This window comes from Bufo bufo, chromosome 5, assembly GCF_905171765.1.
Source record: "Bufo bufo chromosome 5, aBufBuf1.1, whole genome shotgun sequence".
NCBI classification, from domain to species: Eukaryota; Metazoa; Chordata; class Amphibia; order Anura; family Bufonidae; genus Bufo; species Bufo bufo.
The window spans coordinates 388,612,576-388,634,792 of NC_053393.1; the positions used below are offsets into that span (position 1 = coordinate 388,612,576).

General features: G+C 42.1%; 1 protein-coding gene across 1 annotated transcript in view; it reads left to right on the plus strand.

Moving 5' to 3' along the window:
• Nucleotides 1-2,021: 2,021 nt before the first annotated feature.
• The window catches only part of GMPR (guanosine monophosphate reductase), a 92,380-nt gene continuing 72,184 nt past the window's right edge, over nt 2,022-22,217 (plus strand). Inside the window, exons 1-2 of the mRNA XM_040432995.1 lie at nt 2,022-2,469; nt 21,424-21,543. Of these exons, the coding sequence (XP_040288929.1) occupies nt 2,383-2,469; nt 21,424-21,543 (207 nt within the window). The 5' untranslated portion in view covers nt 2,022-2,382. The remainder of the gene's footprint in view (nt 2,470-21,423; nt 21,544-22,217) is intronic.

Below are 22,217 nucleotides of genomic sequence, written 5' to 3' on the forward strand. Positions count from 1 at the left end.
TCCAAAATGGGGTCACTTGTGGGGTAGTTATACTGCCCTGGCATTCTAGGGGCCCAAATGTGTGGTAAGGAGTTTGAAATCAAATTCTGTAAAAATTGACCTGTGAAATCCGAAAGGTGCTCTTTGGAATATGGGCCCCTTTGCCCACCTAGGCTGCAAAAAAGTGTCACACATCTGGTATCTCCGTACTCAGGAGAAGTTGAGGAATGTGTTTTGGGGTGTCTTTTTACATATACCCATGCTGGGTGAGATAAATATCTTGGTCAAATGCCAACTTTGTATAAAAAAATGGGAAAAGTTGTCTTTTGCCAAGATATTTCTCTCACCCAGCATGGGTATATATAAAATGACACCCCAAAACACATTCCCCACCTTCTCCTGAGTACGGAGATACCAGATGTGTGACACTTTTTTGCAGCCTAGGTGGGCAAAGGGGCCCATATTCCAAAGAGCACCTTTCGGATTTCACAGGTCAATTTTTACAGAATTTGATTTCAAACTCCTTACCACACATTTGGGCCCCTAGAATGCCAGGGCAGTATAACTACCCCACAAGTGACCCCATTTTGGAAAGAAGAGACCCCAAGGTATTCGCTGATGGGCATAGTGAGTTCATAGAACTTTTTATTTTTTGTCACAAGTTAGTGGAATATGAGACTTTGTAAGAAAAAAAAAAAAAAAAAAAAAAATCATCATTTTCCGCTAACTTGTGACAAAAAATAAAAAGTTCTATGAACTCACTATGCCCATCAGTGAATACCTTAGGGTGTCTACTTTCAGAAATGGGGTCATTTGTGGGGTGTTTGTACTGTCTGGGCATTGTAGAACCTCAGGAAACATGACAGGTGCTCAGAAAGTCAGAGCTGCTTCAAAAAGCGGAAATTCACATTTTTGTACCATAGTTTGTAAACGCTATAACTTTTACCCAAACCATTTTTTTTTTACCCAAACATTTTTTTTTTATCAAAGACATGTAGAACTATAAATTTAGAGCAAAATTTCTATATGGATGTCGTTTTTTTTGCAAAATTTTACACCTGAAAGTGAAAAATGTCATTTTTTTGCAAAAAAATCGTTAAATTTCGATTAATAACAAAAAAAGTAAAAATGTCAGCAGCAAAGAAATACCACCAAATGAAAGCTCTATTAGTGAGAAGAAAAGGAGGTAAAATTCATTTGGGTGGTAAGTTGCATGACCGAGCAATAAACGGTGAAAGTAGTGTAGGTCAGAAGTGTAAAAAGTGGCCTGGTCTTTCAGGGTGTTTAAGCACTGGGGGCTGAGGTGGTTAAGGCTCCGGCCTCTACATAACTTCGGCGTATCCAACGGCAATTCTAAATGTAAGATAGCTTCCTAACTTTCTTACATTTAGACAATTTTCTACGCCCCGCCCATACCACGCCCCCTTTTTTAGACAGAATCTGCACCAGATATACGCCACAAAAATTGTCGTATATCGGTTCGTAAATGACCCCCTACATGTTTATTCCTTTGAATCATTATCAGTGATTTTGGATGAAGGTAAGTGGTTGTGCAGCCAGTACATATTGATGACCAATCCTCAGGATAGATCATCAATATCTGATCAGTGGGGGGTCCGAATCCTGGCACCTCTGCCAATGAGCTGTTAGTGGCACTCATATGAGCACTGCTTCCTCTTCAAGATTACACTTTGGCCGATAACATTTTTGGTGACGCTTTTCCTTCTAAATAGCCATCTAAGGTCCACTCTTGAAATAATGCCCGTCCATGCTGGACAACATTCAGTGCATATTTGGACAGTGGTCTGAAAGCGGTTTCACGCCTATCTTAAAGTCAAAATGACTCTTCGACTGTATCCGTGCTGATATAGCTTGGAGTCCTGAACTGAAAGATATAATTAATGATATACACAATGTAGCACATTGTACAAGTGCCGCAGTCATTATTCAACACAGAAAAGAGCTTGGCATGGGTCACATTCATGCGTTGTGCTTAGTGAAGGACTAATGACTGCAGGCTGTGCCTCCAGATCTGTTAGCATAAAAACCACTCATTGATTGTCGTCCCCGTGCAGAGCTTTTGGTGTGGTTACGCAGCACTGCTATGGAGAGCCGTAGACTCAGTTCTTACACACACACACATTCTCGCTCTGTCAGCCGGCAGAACAGGAGCCAGAGGGAAGACTACAGTTCTGTCGCTGAGCTCTTTCTAAAAACAGCACTTGCCTAATAAAGATATGGGGCTTGTGCGTTCCCTGTTCTCCTCTTCCACACTATAAATACTCTCGCTGAAGATCATACAGGCTTTGCTTGTTTCAGGTTCGTATCTAATATACACTCTCTGGGAAGGATATCTGCTCCTCACTGCATAACAGGAGTGAAGGGTCTTAATCAGTTCTAAGGATGCCCAGAGTGGACGCCGACCTCAAGCTGGACTTTAAAGATGTCCTTCTCAGGCCAAAGAGGAGCAGCCTCAAAAGCAGATCTGAGGTGAGTTTTCCTTCCACTATACTACAGTGGATATTTCTGTGTGTTACTATCAGTATCATTACTTATTCACAGTTACTTTCTAGCATGGAATATACTGCACAAGAAGACAACCCACCATTTGTGATGTCTGAAAGGTCCTTCAGGAATTTACATTTATAACACTGCTCCACCAAAATCCATAATTGACTCAATTAGGATACATTGAACTTGTCTTAGAAAATTTCTTGAAGCACAAGTGGAAATTTTCACTTTTTTTTCTTGTCTAATGAGGAATCTAATTCCACAGAAGACTTCGCAGCAGGGGGTGAGGATTGAAGGCTTTGAATCTTGTTGGGCTGCAGTCTTGCTTTCACCTTCAGTATTCACCTTGGCAGCTGGAAGAACGACTCATAGTTCTGGTTGGAAGTGGATTAGTCAGGCGCTGGCATTTTGAAATCCAAGCCTGCAGAAGTACAGTGCAAACACAAATGACGATGAAAGTTGACGGCGCACAGTCAAAGGGCTAGCATGCACTTTTCATCAAGCATATCGGCTTAGTGTATAGCGCGAGTGATATAATACGGTATAATACCATGCAATGTGCCTCAAGGGGCAGGGCTGGCTTGTTAGAAACCGTGACCTAAACATATAGAAAAAGCATAAGTTTAACAATTTAATGATGTCATTAGCCACTGACACCTTTGACTTGTTGCGATGACCTCAAGGGTGTAAATGTATGTATATTAAAGGTATATAACCTATAGCCAGTTACTTTTGTTTTGTACATGAACCCTATGAATTTGCAAACTGCTGCGGAATAGGGTGGCGCTATATAAATAAATGTTATTATTATTTATTATTATAACCTCTTCTATCACTTTTAGTACATTGTCCTATTCACCGTTCGCTCTAGTTTGCAATCTGTTAGCCCATGCAATGCCACAAGTTATCTCTGGAGAAGATCAAGCAGCTCCATATAGTAGAACATTAATATATGTAAATTCTTATTGCATTTAGCACAGTTTCTATATTTATGCCTGCATGTCAATACCACAATCTCCATTAATTGCTGTTAAGTGTTATTTCCATTATAGATTGGAATTTCTATATAATGATATCCCGGCAGCAAAAATTGCAAGCCTGTGATAGCTTCTGCATATAGTATATTTGGTGTAAGTGTATTTTCCCTAGCTTTAAATAGGAAGTCACCTTCAAGGCATTCTTGCTGCAGCAGATTGTATCCGGCAGGAGCCCTGTTCACTACAGACAGTGGGCGTCTCCTTCTGGCATAGTGGTTTTCTGGGAAATTGCTATGTCATGTCCTAGTCGATTTATTCATATGAAGCTTAGGTACTTTAAGGTAACAAATCTTGAAGATCTCGTTTAATTTCTTCCCTGTGACAGACATATAATAATTTCACAGTGGAGCAAATAGCCAGGACTGGTGCTCAAAAGCATCACTGCATTGCAGCTGCATCTGCTTACTGTCCGTCTGTTAGAGGGATGGTCCTGAGACACTCCTGCTTGTATCTGCACAGTATTACAGGGATGCACACGTATTTTCCTCTTGCTCATTCATTGCCATGCCTGATAACATCTTTTATGGGCTGCTATTATCAGACATAGAAGTATTATATCCAATATTAAAAATATCCATTTATTGTCAATAAAGCATTTTAAATTGTTTCCAGTGACAATTGTTATCCAGTTGCTTAATTAAATTGGCCACAAATGGTTAAAAAAAATAATTGACAATACGTATCCTCGCCGTTGCCATTGCAATTTTGGTCTTCTCCAGTTTACCTGTTTTCAACACATCAACTTCTAGAACTGAATGATCAAATGCTGCTTAATATATCTCACCCCTTGATGAGTACAATTGTGATGGGATAAATAGTCTGGGAAGACGTAAATCATCTCAGTCTTTGGAACCAGCAAGGAACCCTCCATTTTCAGCCCAAAATGGTGAAAGTGAACACTTTTTCTCAGATTTAGGGTGCTCATCTAACTGTGCCTGACTATAGCTGTACTATAGGAGGTGCCTATCAGAGATTTTTTTTTAAGAATGAATAGTACTGTAGATGTTGGCTCTTTAGACCATTCCATATCTCTTGTGTGTCATGAGTTAGGAAGGGAAGGGGAGAGGATGTGCAGACCATTCCAACCCTTAAGGACAACCTCCAAAGTTTACAATGTTGCAGGGTCCCATAGATCAAGATAAGTCACAAGGGCATGCTGCCTACTGAAGTTTGTTCAAGGAACAATCCGGTCATATTGAAACAAGGTCAGATTCTGAGCTTGATGTGTGCAAGAAGAAGCTGTATCACTGGTGACCATAAATTGAAGATTTTTTTTTTACTTGCTACTCTTTCCATAAAGAGGCATCAGCCCAGTCCATTTTGAGCCAAAAAAGTTAACTTCTGTAAAAATAAGCATAAGGTGGGTGTAAAGTTTGTAGTACTGTTTTACAAGCGGAGGTAGAAATATTAAAGGAAACCTGTCACCTGGATTTGGGGTATAGAGCTGAGGACATGGGTTGCTAGATGGCCGCTAGCACATCCGCAATACCCAGTCCCCATAGCTCAGACTGAAAATATGTCATATTCTAGGTTCTTCAAAGTAGCCCCCTTTTGCTTTGATTACTGCTTTGCACACTCTTGGCATTCTCTTGATGAGCTTCAAGAGGTAGTCCCCTGAAATGGTCTTCCAACAGTCTTGAAGGAGTTCCCAGAGATGCTTAGCACTTGTTGGCCCTTTTGCCTTCACTCTGCGGTCCAACTCACCCAAAACCATCTCGATTGGGTTCAGGTCCTGTGACTGTGGAGGCCAGGTCATCTGGCGCAGCACCCCATCACTCTCCTTCATGGTCAAATAGCCCTTACTTTCAAAGTTTTCCCAATTTTTCGGCTGACTGACTGACCTTCATTTCTTAAAGTAATGATGGCCACTCGTTTTTCTTTACTTAGGCTACTTTCACACCTGCGTTCAGGTGTCCGCTCGTGAGCTCCGTTTGAAGGGGCTCACAAGCGGCCCTGAACGCAGCCATCTGGCCCTAATGCATTCTCAGTGGAGGCGGATCCACTGAGAATGCATCCGTCTGCCAGCGTTCAGCCTCCGCTCAGTGAGCGGACACCTGAACGCTGCTTGCAGCGTTCGGGTGTCCGCCTGGCCGTGCGGAGGCGAGCGGATCCGTCCAGACTTACAATGTAAGTCAATGGGGACGAATCCGTTTGAAGATGACACTATATGGCTCAATCTTCAAACGGATCCGCCCCCATTGACTTTCAATGTAAAGTCTGGACGGATCCGCTCAGGCTACTTTCACACTTAGAAATTTTTCTAAGTTATAATGCAGACGTCTGAACGGATCCAAACGTCTGCATTATAGGAGCGGATCCGTCTGATGAAACATCAGACGGACCCGCTCCGAACGCTAGTGTGAAAGTAGCCTTAGCTGCTTTTTTCTTGCCATAATACAAATTCTAACAGTCTATTCAGTAGGACTATCAGCTGTGTATCCACCTAACTTCTCCTCAACGCAACTGATGGTCCCAACCCCATTTATAAGGCAAGAAATCCCACTTATTAAACCTGACAGGGCACACCTGTGAAGTGAAAACCATTTCAGGGGACTACCTCTTGAAGCTCATCAAGAGAATGCCAAGAGTGTGCAAAGCAGTAATCAAAGCAAAAGGTGGCTACTTTGAAGAACCTAGAATATGACATATTTTCAGTTGTTTCACACTTGTTTGTTATATATATATATAATTCCACATGTGTTAATTCATAGTTTTGATGCCTTTAGTGTGAATCTACAATTTTCATAGTCATGAAAATAAAGAAAACTCTTTGAATGAGAAGGTGTGTCCAAACTTTTGGTCTGTACTGTATGTAAATGAGGCAAGTAAGAACCCTAAGGAGCTGTTACTAACGTTTCCAGAGCCCAGCAACGCCCACCGTGAAGGAGCCCAGCACCGCCCCGCATACTCCGAATCTCCTCCTTGCTCCCCGACGTCACAAAGCTAGAGCGCTGTATTCTCACGATGCGCGAGCTAGCGCATGCGTAGTGTCGGCATAGTATTCCTTCCCTGTGCTGGCATCAGCCTTAGGGAACGAACTGCGCATGCGCTAGCTCGTGCATCGCGAAATTACGGCGCTCTAGCTTTGTGACGTCGGGGAGCAGGGAGGAGTTTCGGAGGATGCGGGGCGGGCTGGACTCCTTCACAGTGGGCATAGCTGGGCTCAGAGTCAGAGAATGCTGGACTCATCTCTGGAGCATGGAGGAGACAGGACTCATCTAAGGTAATTTACATATCTATAAAATGGTTTTTTTGACACAATGAAAACACAGAAAGCTATGGGGAATGGATATTGCGGATGTGCTAGCGGCCATCTAGCAGCCCATGTCCTCAGCTCTACACCAAAAATCCAGGTGACAGGTTCCCTTTAAAGTAAAGTTTTTATCAGCAGAAGGCAGAGGAGTATTTGTAGGTGGAACATAGCCAAAGAAAAACCAGGCTGGAGTGAGGTCTTTAGAATAAGTATGAGTTAAAAAGAAAGTATGAATGCATGCCCAGAGAAAGTGGTAACGGTCATCCTCGGGTTCCCAACACCTGGAGCATTTTCCTTGGTTTGTTTCCCATAAGGGAATGTCGCTTAGTAGAAATTTAACCTCTATGAATTATTTAAATAGCCATTCCCCAGAAGGAAATAAATGGGATACAGACAGAGTATTGAGAATGAGCTTAGGTAAGAGATCTAAATAGTGAGTGACCCACTTTGATATGCCCGTGTTAGTTGTATCTTCATTTATTTGTGGTCAAAGAGAGATAACTACTAATGATAAGCGGCGGGGGCAATATTCGAAATCGCGATATTTTGCGAATATTTAGTAGAATATTCCTCATATATTTGCGAATTCGAGATTATATTCTTGATTGCGAAAATCGGCAATGCAATATTCGCGTAATGCGTGCAAAATACAGGCGTGGGTCACATATGCTACATTTTTCAAGCTAGTATAAGTTTCCTGAGACTGGAGAAAATGCTTGGCATGGCAGAACATTAGAAGAGCTTTATATGCAGATAGAGTGCTCCAATATATTTGTGCTTACGAATTTTCAGCAATTAATGATGCACATATTTTTTCACAATACGTGCAACTTGTGACATCACAGCACTATGTCTGTAGCATATGTATGGACAGCAGAACCTATCAGCTAGACTATAGATCAATCTAACCTACACTGACTATCTCCCCCTAACTATCTGAATTATATATAAGTTAACTGTCTAATGTAATAACACAAAGCACAGAGCAAAGCAATGACACTGCTGTCTCTTTCATAACAGCAATAAACTTAAAAAAATGGCTGCTGGGGAGGTTCTTATATAGTAAGGGGTAGGCAACTTTTCTATTGGTTGCTAGGGATGTTGCTAAGCTGTGACAAAGCCTTTTCATTGGCCCACAAGCTAGAAGAAGGGAGGGATGATCACCTGATGTGTACTGTGTTCGCGCTAAACACAAATAACTACTAGCTATCAGGCCATTGCTCAATATTAAAGCCTTCAGTCTTTAACCGCCTCAGGACCGCCTAACGCAGGATTGCGTCCTGCAGGCGGTCGATCTGTTCCTCCTGGACGCATATGCGCGTCCTCTAGCGAGACGCGAGATTTCCTGTGAACGCGCGCACACAGGAGCGCGCGTTCACAGGATCGGGAGGTAAACGAGTACATCTACAGCCTGCCAGCGGCGATCATTCGCTGGCAGGCTGTAGATGCGATTTTTTTAACCCCAAAAAGGTATATTAGACGCTGTTTTATTAACAGCGTCTAATATACCTGCTACCTGGTCCTCTGGTGGTCCCTTTTGCTTGGATCGACCACAAAACACATACGGACGTCTGAATGGAGCCTTACAAGGGGGTGATCACCCCATATAGACTCCCTGATCACCCCCCTGTCATTGATCACCCCCCTGTAAGGCTCCATTCAGACGTCCGTATGTATTTTGCAGATCCGCTGATCCACGGATCCGCAAAACACGGACACCGCGGATCCGCAAAACACGGACACCGGCAATGTGCTTTCCGCATTTTGGGGATCCGCACATTGCAAGAACTATATAGAAAATGCCTTTTCTTGTCCGCAATTGCGGACAAGAATAGGACATGTTCTATAGGCTCTACAAAAAATGCAGTGTTCGCCCAATCAGGCTTGATCTTGTGCGCACACTTGTGTTCAGTCCGCCCCACCGCAGTGACAGAATTTTTTTTTTCTGATCACTGCAAAAACACCGTAAAATCGCTGCGGCGCTATAAAAAGATCACTTTTGAGGGGCATGGCGATTTCATAGAAGATTTTTTTTTTTTGGCACAAGTTAGCGGAAATAGTTTTTTTTTTGTTTTTTTTAGTTTTTTCTTACAAAGTCTCATATTCCACTAACTTGTGACAAAAAATAAAATCTCACATGAACTCACCATACCCCTCACGGAATCCAAATGCGTAAATTTTTTTAGACATTTATATTCCAGACTTCTTCTCACGCTTTAGGGCCCCTAAAATGCCAGGGCAGTATAAATACCCCACATGTGACCCCATTTTGGAAAGAAGACACCCCAATGTATTTCGTGAGGGGCATGGCAAGTTCATGTAAAATTTTATTTTTTGTCACAAGTTAGTGGAATATGAGACTTTGTAAGAGAAAAAAAATAAAATCATTTTCCGCTAACTTGTGCAAAAAAAAAATATTCTAGGAACTCGCCATGCCCCTCAAGGAATACCTTGGGGTGTCTTCTTTCCAAAATGAGGTCACTTGGGTATTTATACTGCCCTGGCATTTTAGGGGACCTAAAGCGTGAGAAGTAGTTTGGAATCCAAATGCGTAAAAAATGCCCTGTGAAATCGTAAATATTCTCATTGGAATTTGGGCCCCTTTGCGCACCTAGGCTGCAAAAAAGTGTCACACATGTGGTATCGCCGTACTCAGGAGAAGTAGGGCAATGTGTTTTGGGTGTATTTTTACATATACCCATACTGTGTGTGAGAAATATCTCTGTAAATGACAACTTTTAATTTTTTTTTATACAAACTTGTCAATTTACAGAGATATTTCTCTCACCCAGCATGGGTATATGTAAAAAGACACCCAAAAACACATTGCCCTACTTCTCCTGAGTACGGCGATACCACATGTGTGACACTTTTTTGCAGCCTAGGTGCGTAAAGAGGCTGAAAGTCCAACGAGTACCTTTAGGCTTTACAGGGTTGCTCACAATTTAGCCCCGCCCAAAATGCCAGAACAGTAAACACACCCCACAAATGACCCCATTTCGGAAAGTAGACACCCCAAGGTATTCGTTGAGGAGCATATTGAGTCCATGAAAGATTGAACTTTTTGTCACAAGTTAGCGGAAAGGGAGACTTTGTGAGAAAAAACTAAAAAAAATCAATTTCCGCTAAATTGTGCCAAAAAAAAACTTTGATGAACTCGCCATGCCCCTCACGGATTACCTTGGGGTTTCTTCTTTCCAAAATGGAATCACTTGTGGGGTATTTATACTGCCCTGGCATTTTAGGGGCCCTAAAGCGTGAGAAGAAGTCTGGAATCCAAATGCCTAAAAATGCCCTCCTAAAAGGTACTCATTGGAATTTGGGCCCCTTTGCACACCTAGGCTGCAAAAAAGTATCACACATGTGGTATCGCCGTACTCAGGAGAAGTAGGGCAATGTGTTTTCGGGTGTCTTTTTACATATACCCATGCTGGGTGAGAGAAATATCTCTGTAAATTGACAACTTTGTATAAAAAAAATGGGAAAAATTGTCTTTTACAGAGATATTTATCTCACCCAGCATGGGTATATATAAAAAGACACCCCAAAACACATTGCCCTACTTCTCCTGAGTATGGCGATACCACATGTGTGACACTTTTTTGCAGCCTAGGTGCGCAAAGGGGCCCAAATTCCAAAGAGTATCTTTACGATTTCACAGGGCATTTTTTACACATTTGGATTCCAAACTACTTATCTGTCAGTGTAAAGGTGTCGCTGATTACCCGATGAACAAGCAAAACCCTAAGGCCCCTTTCACACGGGCGAGTATTCCGCGCGGATGCGATGCGTGAGGTGAACGCATTGCACCCGCACTGAATGCCGACCCATTCATTTCTATGGGGCTGTGCACATGAGCAGTGACTTTCACGCATCACTTGAGCGTTGCGTGAAAATCGCAGCATGCTCTATATTCTGCGTTTTTCACGCAACGGAGGCCCCATAGAAGTGAATGGGGCTGCGTGAAAATCGCAAGCATCCGCAAGCAACTGCGGATGCGGTGCGATTTTCATGCACGGTTGCTAGGAGACGATCGGGATGGAGACCTGATCATTATTATTTTCCCTTATAACATGGTTGTAAGGGAAAATAATAGCATTCTGAATACAGAATGCATAGTAAAACAGCGCTGGAGGGGTTAAAAAAATTATAATAATAATTTAACTCACCTTAGTCCACTTGATCGCGGCCCGGCATCTCCTTCTGTCTCCTTTGCTGAACAGGACCTGTGGTGAGCATTAATTACAGGTAAAGGACCTTTGGTGACGTCACTCCGGTCATCACATGATCCATCACATGATCTTTTACCATAGTGATGGATCATGTGATGACCGGAGTGACGTCACCAAAGGTCCTTTACCTGTAATTAATGCTCACCACAGGTCCTGTTCCGCAAAGGAGACAGAAGGAGATGCCGGGCTACACGATCAAGTGGACTAAGGTGAGTTAAATTATTTTTTATTATTTTTTAACCCCTCCAACGCTAGTTTACTATGCAGTCTGTATTCAGAATGCTATTATTTTCCCTTATAACTATGTTAAACGGGGAAATAATACAATCTACAGAACACCGATCCCAAGCCCGAACTTCTGTGAAGAAGTTCGGGTTTGGGTACCAAACATGCGCGATTTTTCTCACGCGAGTGCAAAACGCATTACAATGTTTTGCACTCGCGCGGAAAAATAGCGGGTGTTCCCGCAACGTACCCGCACATTTTCCCGCAACGCCCGTGTGAACCCTGCCTAAGTAATCGCATCATTCATGTGGTCACAAAATTGTCGTTTGCCAGCAGCAGATGGTGCTGTATGAACAGTATCTGCTACCAGCAAACAACGAGTCTGTATGGTGACGTGCAATGGAATTACCAATCCCTCCTCCTCCTAAATGCAGCAGTCTCCTCCACTGATGAGTAGGCACTTGGTGGGAAGGAATACTTCCTTCCCAAGAATCGCCTACAAAATTGGCCCGTGTAAAGGGACCTTTAGTGAGAATGTTTGCCATCTTAACAGGAATCTGTGTGACTATAGGAAGCGATGAGAACCTAACAGAAGTAATGGTTCAGACTTAACAATGTTGACCTTGAATCCCATCAATAACCCTTTTTTCTTTATTTTGGAAAGGAGGATGCCTCAAAGAAGGGGAATACTAAAGGCTCATGGGCCCTGGTGCTAGAGTGCAGCTTGGGACCCCCTTCCCTCAGTGCTTTGTGGCAAGGGGCAGGGGACCACATAGCCTTCCTGCTGCCTGAGACAAAAATTGAAACAGCACCCCCCATGCCAAATTCTTGACCTGACCCCTACCCTGCAGCCAGAGGACTAACTTGAACATTCTGGGCACCAGTGCTAAATCTATAACATAGCATTCCCAGCATGCACTTTCTATAATACCTGTGTCTTCTTATGTGGCACAAGGCTCCTGGGCCCAGTAGCAACTGCTACCTCTGCACCCCCTATAGCTACGCCCCTGCCTCAAAGTACTTTGGCAAACTTCATAGATTTAGTCTAATGGGACCCAAATTGAATACCCTGAAGGCCAGGATAGTGTAATAGTGGATCCAAGGCCAAATTAAATGTATGTGGTAATAACTGGTAACACTGTCAGGCACCCCTGCCAAGTGGGATGGGAGCAGAAAATGAATTATTCAGTGGTAATCTGATAGTGGTTCCTGTTTGTAGGAAATTTGGAAATTGCTAAGTGTTACCAAGGCCTGTGTGTCTCAGAGAGGTATGCAGGAATACCAATTATTTTGAGTCAATTACTTTCTAAGCATCTAGACTGAGACGCATGATGGTTGTGAATTTGCTTTGTTTGGCCAAAACTGTGGCTATTATGGCAGTTGGAACTCCAGAAACTCCAGAAGAATAAAACGAAAAAAACAAAAAAACAAACAAACAAAAAACTTTTTTTTTTAAGCATATAAAAAAAGGAAAAGGTATCAAGGGAGAGTGAACTTTAAAGAACTACAGCATCAGATCTAATAATAAGATGGCAAAGACTTTTACCCCACAAATGAATAACAGAGCAGGAAAGATGCTAAAAGATAACAGAATAGGGCCAGATTATAGGAGTCCATCCCAATCAACTTAGTACTTGGAAAGAAGAGGTAAAATGACCCAAGAGGATGTTTGGAAGAGGAGTATAATGAAAACATCCAGACTGAGATGCCCAATGGAGACCTAAAAGACTGGCAAAAAAAATGGCCAGTGAACTTATTCATTTATTGAAATTGATGTCTATAAAGAAAAGCTTTGGACAGTACACCAACACTTCTCCCAATTGTAAGAATGGCATCTTTAGAGGAAGAGGCAGAACATCTCCATGCAGGACACCAAGTTACCAGAAGTCAATAAGGTATTAACAGAAAACATTAGCAACTGAATACTTGTTTAAGGAACAATGTGCAAATAACTGTCATCCCAGAATCAATAGCTACCACAAAATTGATGGAAGTAATAGCAAAAGCCATTCTGGAACTATTGGGCATGCCTGGATCAGTGATTATTGAATGTTCTCACGGGTCTGGACTCCTGAAAGTAAGAACAGAAAGGCATCCTCGCACAGTGATAGCCTGTTTACTACACTGTCAGGAGAAGGAACTTATTGTGCACTGATATCAAGCAAAGAAAGGGCTATTATTGGAAGGTTAAAGATGTGCAGTCTATCAGGACTACTCATCAGGCGCCTCATTGAGAAGAAAGACTTTTAGACAAGTCTGTGGATTGTTGGTAGAAAAGAGAATTGGTTCTGGAAATTTTTTGTTCTGGAGGACTCCGGTAATTATTTTTTATATTTTTTTACAGTGGCTGAGGCTAAGATGTTTAGAGAGAAGAACCTATAAGGTTGACAAGGATTGAATGAGTGGAGTCTCCTTATATGTTTATTTCTTTTTTACTCTCCTGATCCAGATCTATGCTTGGGGAGCTATACAGCAACATAGCTGTTTTAAATTGTATAATTTGGGAAAAGGTGAAATGATTTTATTTTTTAATATGAAGAAAGGTTGTACCATTGTATCATGGAATGTGGAAATTGCCTGCTTACAGGAAACACATTTTTCGATAAAGAAATTAGCTAAGCTATAGGGTACACTTTCAAGGGGCGAAAAAGCAGAAGTCGCAATGGAGATGGATAAGTGTTTTATTAGATTTAAAATCACTTAAGATAAGGATATACTGTGTTTCTGCACTAAATAACACTAGGATTCCTCGCGTGTAACAAATATAATTTTACATAATGATACACTTATAAGGACACAACTTTAGCCATGAATAATTCCATCAAGCCCATATAGTGAAGGTGAAATAACTATTCTACAAGATTTTGTACAGAGAATCAATCATGGTAGATTCTTGGCATCCTCTAAATTCCATAGAGAGGCACTATACAGTACATTACTTACTGTCTCTAGGCTTGATTTCTTCCTAATATCACCAGATCTAATTACCAGGTTAATGAAGGCTAGTATACATGACCAAGTGATATCTGATCAGTCACCTGATAGTAAAGAATTGCAGAATTCCTACCCTAATATACAGCCACAAGTATGGCAGAGGATACTATATTTAAAGCTCTAGTGAACAGCTGGTGGCATGGATACAAGAGGAATAATCAACAGCGTATTGATAGATCAGTACTGTTTTTGGCGACAGCTAAATGTGTGCTGAGGGGTAAAATAATGGTGTATTGTTCATTGTAGAGAAGAAAACAAATGACAGATTACAGAAAAGGGAGTGAGGAATATACATAGGAAAGCTGATATGCATTTTTAATCACCATCAGATGAGAATAGAATTAGATTTATAGAGTCTAAAATGAAATGCGATGAGGAAATTATCTGTATATATACTCCAGCAAAACCCCAAAAATGAGAAAGAGAAACAATGGCACAGATATGGAAATAAAACTGGTAAACAACTAAGCCAAAAATCCTTGCCAAAGTCAGATGATGCGATTTTAAGAGGGGATAATGGCGGTGTAAATCAGGGATGCTCAACCTGCGGCCCTCCAGCTGTTGTAAAACTACAACTCCCACGGTACATGGGCAGTTGGAAAGATATAATCACACCTTCACTAAAACTAGTAGGACTAGAATACCTAAAGCTCAAGCACCTCTACCATGGGACACTTTAAATGTACACAGGTGGCTAGCCATTGGCTGGTGAGAATAGATTTTAGGTGCACTGGCCTGTACTGTGGCCTCCGGCAGCCAGCGATTGGAAGGCAGAGTGGACTTAGCTGGGCTAAGCCAACGGTCACCCATAGGGTGAATGATGTTGCACCCTTGTCCACTCTGGCTGGCGGGATGGAGGTGGGCTTGGAGTGCCACCGTGACAATATGATCATTTTATCCATGAGAGAAACAGCCCATTTAAAAATCCTATTGAAAGAAGGGAAGTACCTATTGGCCCCAGCCTGATCTAGGCGATAGCCTTAATTAGTCAAGATATAAAATACTTAACTAAAATATTGGATGACAGATAAATAGAAGAGATGAATCATCTGATATCACAGCTTCAAACAGAGTTTATAAAAGTGCGGACAGAGGCAGGAAACAACATCATCATTAGATTTGACAAAAGAACATCCAAGGGACTGAAAATGGGCGGCGATTGTGTCTGTCGATACGAAAAAGGCATTTCACAATCTGGAATGGTCATGGCTTTTCAAGGTAATGGAGTTAAGGGGGTTCAAAGGGAATTTTTTGAATATGATAATGAATTGAGCAGCTGCATTTCCAACCCCCCTACACTGTTCATTTCAGGTTTGGGGTTCCCATTCTTGTGATTAATTAGGGTCCCAGCTGTAGGACCCCCACCGGTCTAATAGCTACACAATCCACAGGATAAGGGATAACTTGATATAATTAGAATACCCCTTTAAAGATGTGGTTGGATGAGAAACAACCCCCCATAGATTATTTTTTTAAGCTGTTGGGCAAGTTACTAATGGAAGAGATAGAATATAAAATAGGAATTAGGTATGTGCTACGGCAGCTAGGGGGAGGGGGGATAAGGAAGGGTTTGGTAAAAATTGTTCTGAAGAGTGAATTGTACTGTATGTAACTATTATTTGAAAGTGGCTTGAGTATTACAGACACTGCTTGAATCGCCGTAGAGAACTAGCTAATGTTCCAGATTTGTAGAATAGTGTGTCTTGAACTCAATGGTTTTGTCAACATAGCCAATAGACCCCCTGTCTTACTCCCCAATCTGTAATAATTATTGATGTGGATTCAATATGTTAATGTGACGCTGTCTAACGGATGTTTCAGTTCGAGATACTTTCTCTTACTCTGGTAGGATTACGGAGATATGTTTGATAGACCGTCAATAGGTCAGAATTCAGTTTTTGATATTTGGTCTTCAGTTTTCTTTTTGTGGTGTATCAAATATGAACCAGTGTAACCCTGCATAACCACCTTGTCGGTTTGCCATTATAGAGAGGTTTTCGATGTAGAGGTCATTTTAGCATCCAAAAAATTCCCCCAGGAAAACCTCATAGTGAGACCCATATGAGGAAAATCTCCACTCCCTGAATGATGGTTGCAGTGGTCCTAAGCATACCGTAACTGCATTTTCACTGGTCGGTGAGTATTATATCTAATTGTACTTTTGTGTTCTAAAGTGTATAACAGCAAGATCCCAATGATCAACAGAGTGCACAAAGCTCAGCTTAAAACCTAAGGGTATTGCCAGACTGGACGGTCGTGACCTGGCTAACATGCTGCCTTGATGTGGCCATGCAGGCTGTGGAGGTTTTCTGTTACTATGTTACAAGTTGTTAGATTGTTTTCTCAGTGTTCATTGTTAATGGCTGTGCAGTAAATAACTACGGCCGCCCCATCTGACCCTAATGTGCCTTGCAAAGTTCTTTTGTGTTACCTCATTATTGATCCCATCCCTAGATTAAGGAAATTATTGCACAGAGCATGAGTAAAATTAACTTGTAGGTCTTGTTCACATTTCTGTGTCCATTTGATGTCCGTGAAAAACATCCGTTCATGTTTTGTTCGTGAAGATGTCTGTGAAGGACCCATGTTTGATCAGTTTGTCCATTATTTTGGCCTCCATGTGTTATCCGTATTCCACGTACACCGCTGAGCTGAAAATTTATTTCCAGAACATCTCTTCCAGTCGTCAGTGAAAAACAGACAAAACACATATGCTATCCATGTTGTGTCAGTAATTTTTGACAGACCCATAGACTTCAATGGGCCTGTTTGGACCGGATCACGGACCAAAGTAGTGCACGTCTCTGATTTTTTTCACTGACACATGGTCAGTAAAAAAATACTAATGTGTGAACAAACACATTAAAATCAATTATGACAACAATGTGTGCTGTCCATGGAAAATGCAGATAGCACATGTCCAGACAGTGAAAAATGAAAATGTGAATGAGGCCTAACGTAGCAGCAAACGCTCGGTGTGGCAACAGCAGGATCTGGCTAACAAGGGAGAACCAGTTGAGTTGAATAGGACACTATGATGAACTGTCAATACAACTGTGCAGCTGTCTCATGCACCAGCCAACCCCTTTACCAGCATTGGCAGATCGGTGATGCCCCATGGTCTGGATCTCAACCAGTTGATCATGGTCTGGGCATTTTGTGCACCTGTTTGGGACTGTTCTGTTGGGAAAAGTAAAGTGAAAAATAGAGACATGGAATAGTTAGACTGGAGCCATATAGTATTGGTTATACTGAATCCAGATAGCAATGGGTTACAGTATATAGCTTCTATACACATCTAGGGGGATGAATCATTGTTGTTCTTCGCCAGTTTTCTGGTGTAGAAGAGTCGCAGATTTTGACAATTACCCGTTTTGTGCCAACATTTTTTACTTTTATCCATTTTGTGACACCCTTGCCACTTTTAAAATGTGAGTTGTGTGTGGGTGGGAGAAAGTGGCCCACAGTCCGGACCTCTGTGACCCAACACATTAAACAATAAGGTACATTATACCTGAGATGTACACCATGTCCTATACTTTTGGTGCATCATACACCACTGACTTTTCTTATTATGACTTTTGTCTTAATAACCCCCCCCCCCATGTGTCTCAGTGACTAAATTCTTAATCCAATTTTCTAGTCTACAGTATCCCGCCATCTTTTGTCTGCAACTCCAAAGTGGTCGTATGTTCCTCTATAACTGCAGACTACAAACAAACCCGGTCGACTGATTCTGTAGTCATGGGTTATTCTTCTCCATCTTTCTCTTCTTCTCCTCGGAGAAATGCTGGAGCAGTGCATTCCAGCAGTTGCCAAAGTGAATGTCAAAATAAGGATGGGGGAAAATAGGGAATGTTTTACTTTCTCATCTACATGCATCATTGTTGACTTTGTGGAACCTACCTAAAACGCTATTTGGGTAGTTTTGCCCGTCCAAGAAAAGGATAATGTTAGAAGAAGTACAATATTGGACCCATGTCAGTTCTGTGGCCCTTCACAAAAATAGAACATGTCCTACTCTTGTCTGCATTACAGACAAGGACAGGACTAGGTTCTATTAGGGGCCAGCCATTCTGTTCTGCAAAATGCGGAATGCATACGGCTGGTATCCTTGTTTTGCGGATCTGAAATTTGCAGACCTCAAAGCAGCTAAAGTTTGTGTGCATGAGCCCTTATCGTAATGTTTTTGTACTGCTTATTTCAGACCTGTATTTTTCTATTGATGATGTTATTTTTATTGAACAATAAGACACCAAAAAACATGTTAATTATAAAATCACATACTGTACGTGTATTAAAACACATTTTCACCCACAATACAGGCCAGGGACTACATGCTACAGATTTAGCAGAGTAGCAGATGTTAACTTGACACAGTGTTGAATGCACTGTATTTAAAGGGTTTCTGTCATCAGAAAAATCGTTATGTAGCTGGCTGACATTAGCGACGTGCTGATGTCAGCAGAACATAACTGTATGACATATCTCCCTGCCTGCCGCCGTTCGCGCTAAATAATGACTTTTATAATATGCAAATGAGCCTCTAGGTGCATTATTTAGCGCGAACGGCGGCAGGGAGATATGTCATACAGTTATGTTCTGCTGACATCAGCACGTCGCTAATGTCAGCCAGCTACATAAGGTTTTTTTTTGCTGATAGAAACCGTTTAAAGGGGCATCTGTCAGCAGGTTTGTCCCTATGACACTGGCTGACCTGGTACATGTGCACTTGGCAGCTGAAGGAATCTGTGCTGGTCCCATGTCCCATATTGCTGAGAGAGATTAAATTTTAATAAATGGGAATGAGTCTCTAGGAGCAACAGGGGCATTGCCGTTACTCTAAGAGGCTCAGCTCTCTCTGCAACTGCCGTTCCCTCTTCTCTTGGAAAATGGAGTGGGCACAGCAGTTGCAGAGAGAGTAGAGTCTCTGGGTGTATGGCAGATCTATGGCAAGTGTCATACCTCCACAAGAACAAAAGGATTCGACAGGTAAAATCCAACGGCAACATCTGTCATCAGGGGACAGTCAGGAGGCAACCATACACAGTAGATTATTATCTGGTCCCATCAAAATCAGAGGGTTCATCTGATACACACCTAAAGTATATGACCAGCTTAAAGACAGTCACCTTTAAAATCAGTTTAAGGGTCCATTCACACGTCCGCAATTTCGTTCCGAATTGCGGACCCATTCATTTCTATGGGGCAGCACGACGTGCTGCCCGGATACGGAATTGCGAACCCGCACTTCCGGGTCCGCAATTTTGTTCCTGAAAAAAACAGAACATGTCCTATTCTTGTCCGCAATTGCGGACAAGAATAGGCATATTCTATTAGTGTCGGTGATGTGCGGTCCGCAAAATGCGGAACGCACATTGCCGTGTCCGTGTTTTGCGGACCCGTGGATCCGCAAAACACATTACGGACGTTTAAATGGATGCTAAAAGTAAGCATGCCGTCATTGAGGGTAGGTGCCCCAAAACATAATCATGTCTTTCTTGTGAAACTCTGGTCCTCTAATCCTGAGAAATGCTTCTTTTTTTATTTTTATTCAAATAAGTTTTCCGTGCACTGTGGAGGTGGACACTAGCATCCCCTGTGTCATCACCACTGGCTCTGACATTTCAGGAACGGTCAAACAAGAAGGTAGGCGCTGGGGGGCATTAATGGCAAAACAATGGTGCACTAAGTGGAGCAACCCCCCCCCCATGGTGCAGCGAAAACCTTATTTGTATAAAAATAAAGAAGCATTAAAAGAGTGGATTTTCACAAGAAATGTGCATTTATTTGTTGGGGCACCCACCATACATGGCGGAATGCTTACTTTGAGACCGATTTTGGAGGTGACAGACTCTCCCTTAATTATCAGAGGTATAGCGCTTTGCTTTTACAGGCTGTTCTCACTGCCCTAGTATTCGGAGGTCTGTGGGGTTGCAGGGTTAATATCATTGTGTGCATAGACTTTATACAGAGAAGGCATGTACTGATTCTTGAAAGATTCCAAATAGAGCTCTTCATAAAATATTAGTATTGTTAAAAAAAAATTCCATGCAGCATGTGAGATGGCAAGGATATGGCCACAGCAATTTTATTAATGGATTAAAATGACAACAAAAGGGATTGTAAAAATGTAACAGCCTAAGTTAATTTGTTAAAAACCCATCCCTGTGCCTGTCAAATAAGAGTAGTCAAGCGGGTATTATGGCGTCACTGGCATTTGCCTGAAGCTGCATTTGGTTTTCAGATTATTTTTTTAAATTAATTGTTAATCTATTATCTACAGTTTGCAGCATAATCTAGTTTTTTCTAGCATTCTCTGGCTGTAATGAAATGAAACCAGCAATGTACTCATGGGTTCTGTCAAGGGACTGATTTAATGTGTACATCCATTTAGATATGGGAGGTCAGAGATTTATCCTCAGCCCACAAAAAAAACGAGTTTTACTTATTTTCGGCGTATAACCCTTTGCTGAATATGTATCGTACATGCTTTGAAGATGATTGTACACTAACATTATGACATTATGCCGTATCAGGGTAGATCACAGATCAAGTGCGCATTAATGTTTAGGCCTATGAGGGTACCATGAAATAGTTAACTTTGCACCCACCAACCTGGGGATTCTAGTAGGGTCTTGGATTAGTATCACCAAGGAGCCCAGAAATTAATATTGCTTCTTAGCCTAATCTAGATCTCACCTGTTACATGTGGTCGACAGTGATTTCGAAACGGCGCCCCTCTATTCTTAGGCCATTCCGTACATTGGGGACCGCAATTTGCTGTCCCCAATGCACATGCACCATCCGTGCGGCTGCCGCAGACGAATACGGACCCATTCAACTTGATCAACGTGATCCGTTTTTTTTGCGGTGCAGAGGCACAGAGAGAAACCCCACAAAAGCACTCAGTAGTGCTTCAGGGGGGTAATGCGTCTCCATTCCACACCGCACCTTCCAGATTGCGGGTCGCAATACGGGCACAGCCGGGCAACGGCCGTGTGCATGCGGCCTTAGCCTGTGTTTTTCCACTCAGCCTCTTCTTCTTCAATGCATCTAAACTGCAATATCAGACACAGGCTGTGGACAGGGGTGGCGCTGTTTCTGCTAAGTAAGCAGCCGTGGATTTTTCTAAAAGCTCTTCAGAATGATATAGATCTATAAATTCATGCATTTGTTGCTTCTTTTACAGGTAGATCTGGTACGCACATTTACATTCCGCAACTCCAAGCAGACCTATACTGGGATCCCTATTATTGCAGCTAATATGGATACTGTGGGTACTTTTGAAATGGCAAAAACCTTGAGAAAGGTAAGATTCTTTGAAATCAATGTAATTTTTTACACCTTTTTAGGATATATATATATATATATTAGATTACACTTTCCCTTCTTTACCTTCTGACTGGACGTGGCAACTATAGTCCGCCATTGTGGAGTTGATAGGTAACTGCCCGTGATCAATTCACCACTTGATACAAGACACAACCTCTGCTATCTCCTCTTGCTGTCCAGCTTGCCTGTCAATCTTGTGTATGCTACTCTGGATCCGTATGCCAAATGTGCCAGACTGGACCTTTCTCTCCCTCTGATAATACAAACTGCTGCTCTTAGGGAGCAGTTTGTATTATCTACCATAGAAGTCAATGAAGTCCCCTCCTGTCCATTGTGTCTATAGCCCCTGTGGCTGCTCTCAAACAACAGGAACGCAGCAAACCCTTGAGGGGCTGGAGCAGAAGATGGAAGTGGTAGTGGTTCCTGTTGTAATACAGTCACTCTTTCTTCTATCAAGGCATAGCCTGATGGTGTGCCCATGATAGTAGGTGACTGGATGAGTGCAAGGCAGGGCATGTAGAGTGCAATGTGCAATGGCTGGCATACAGTGCAAGTGTCAGTAATCAGTGCAGATTAAACAGAGTAAACATCTCTCTTTACTGTAGTACAAAATAGGAGTAGTAGTACGTCCAACAGAGCAATTCTTGCCCA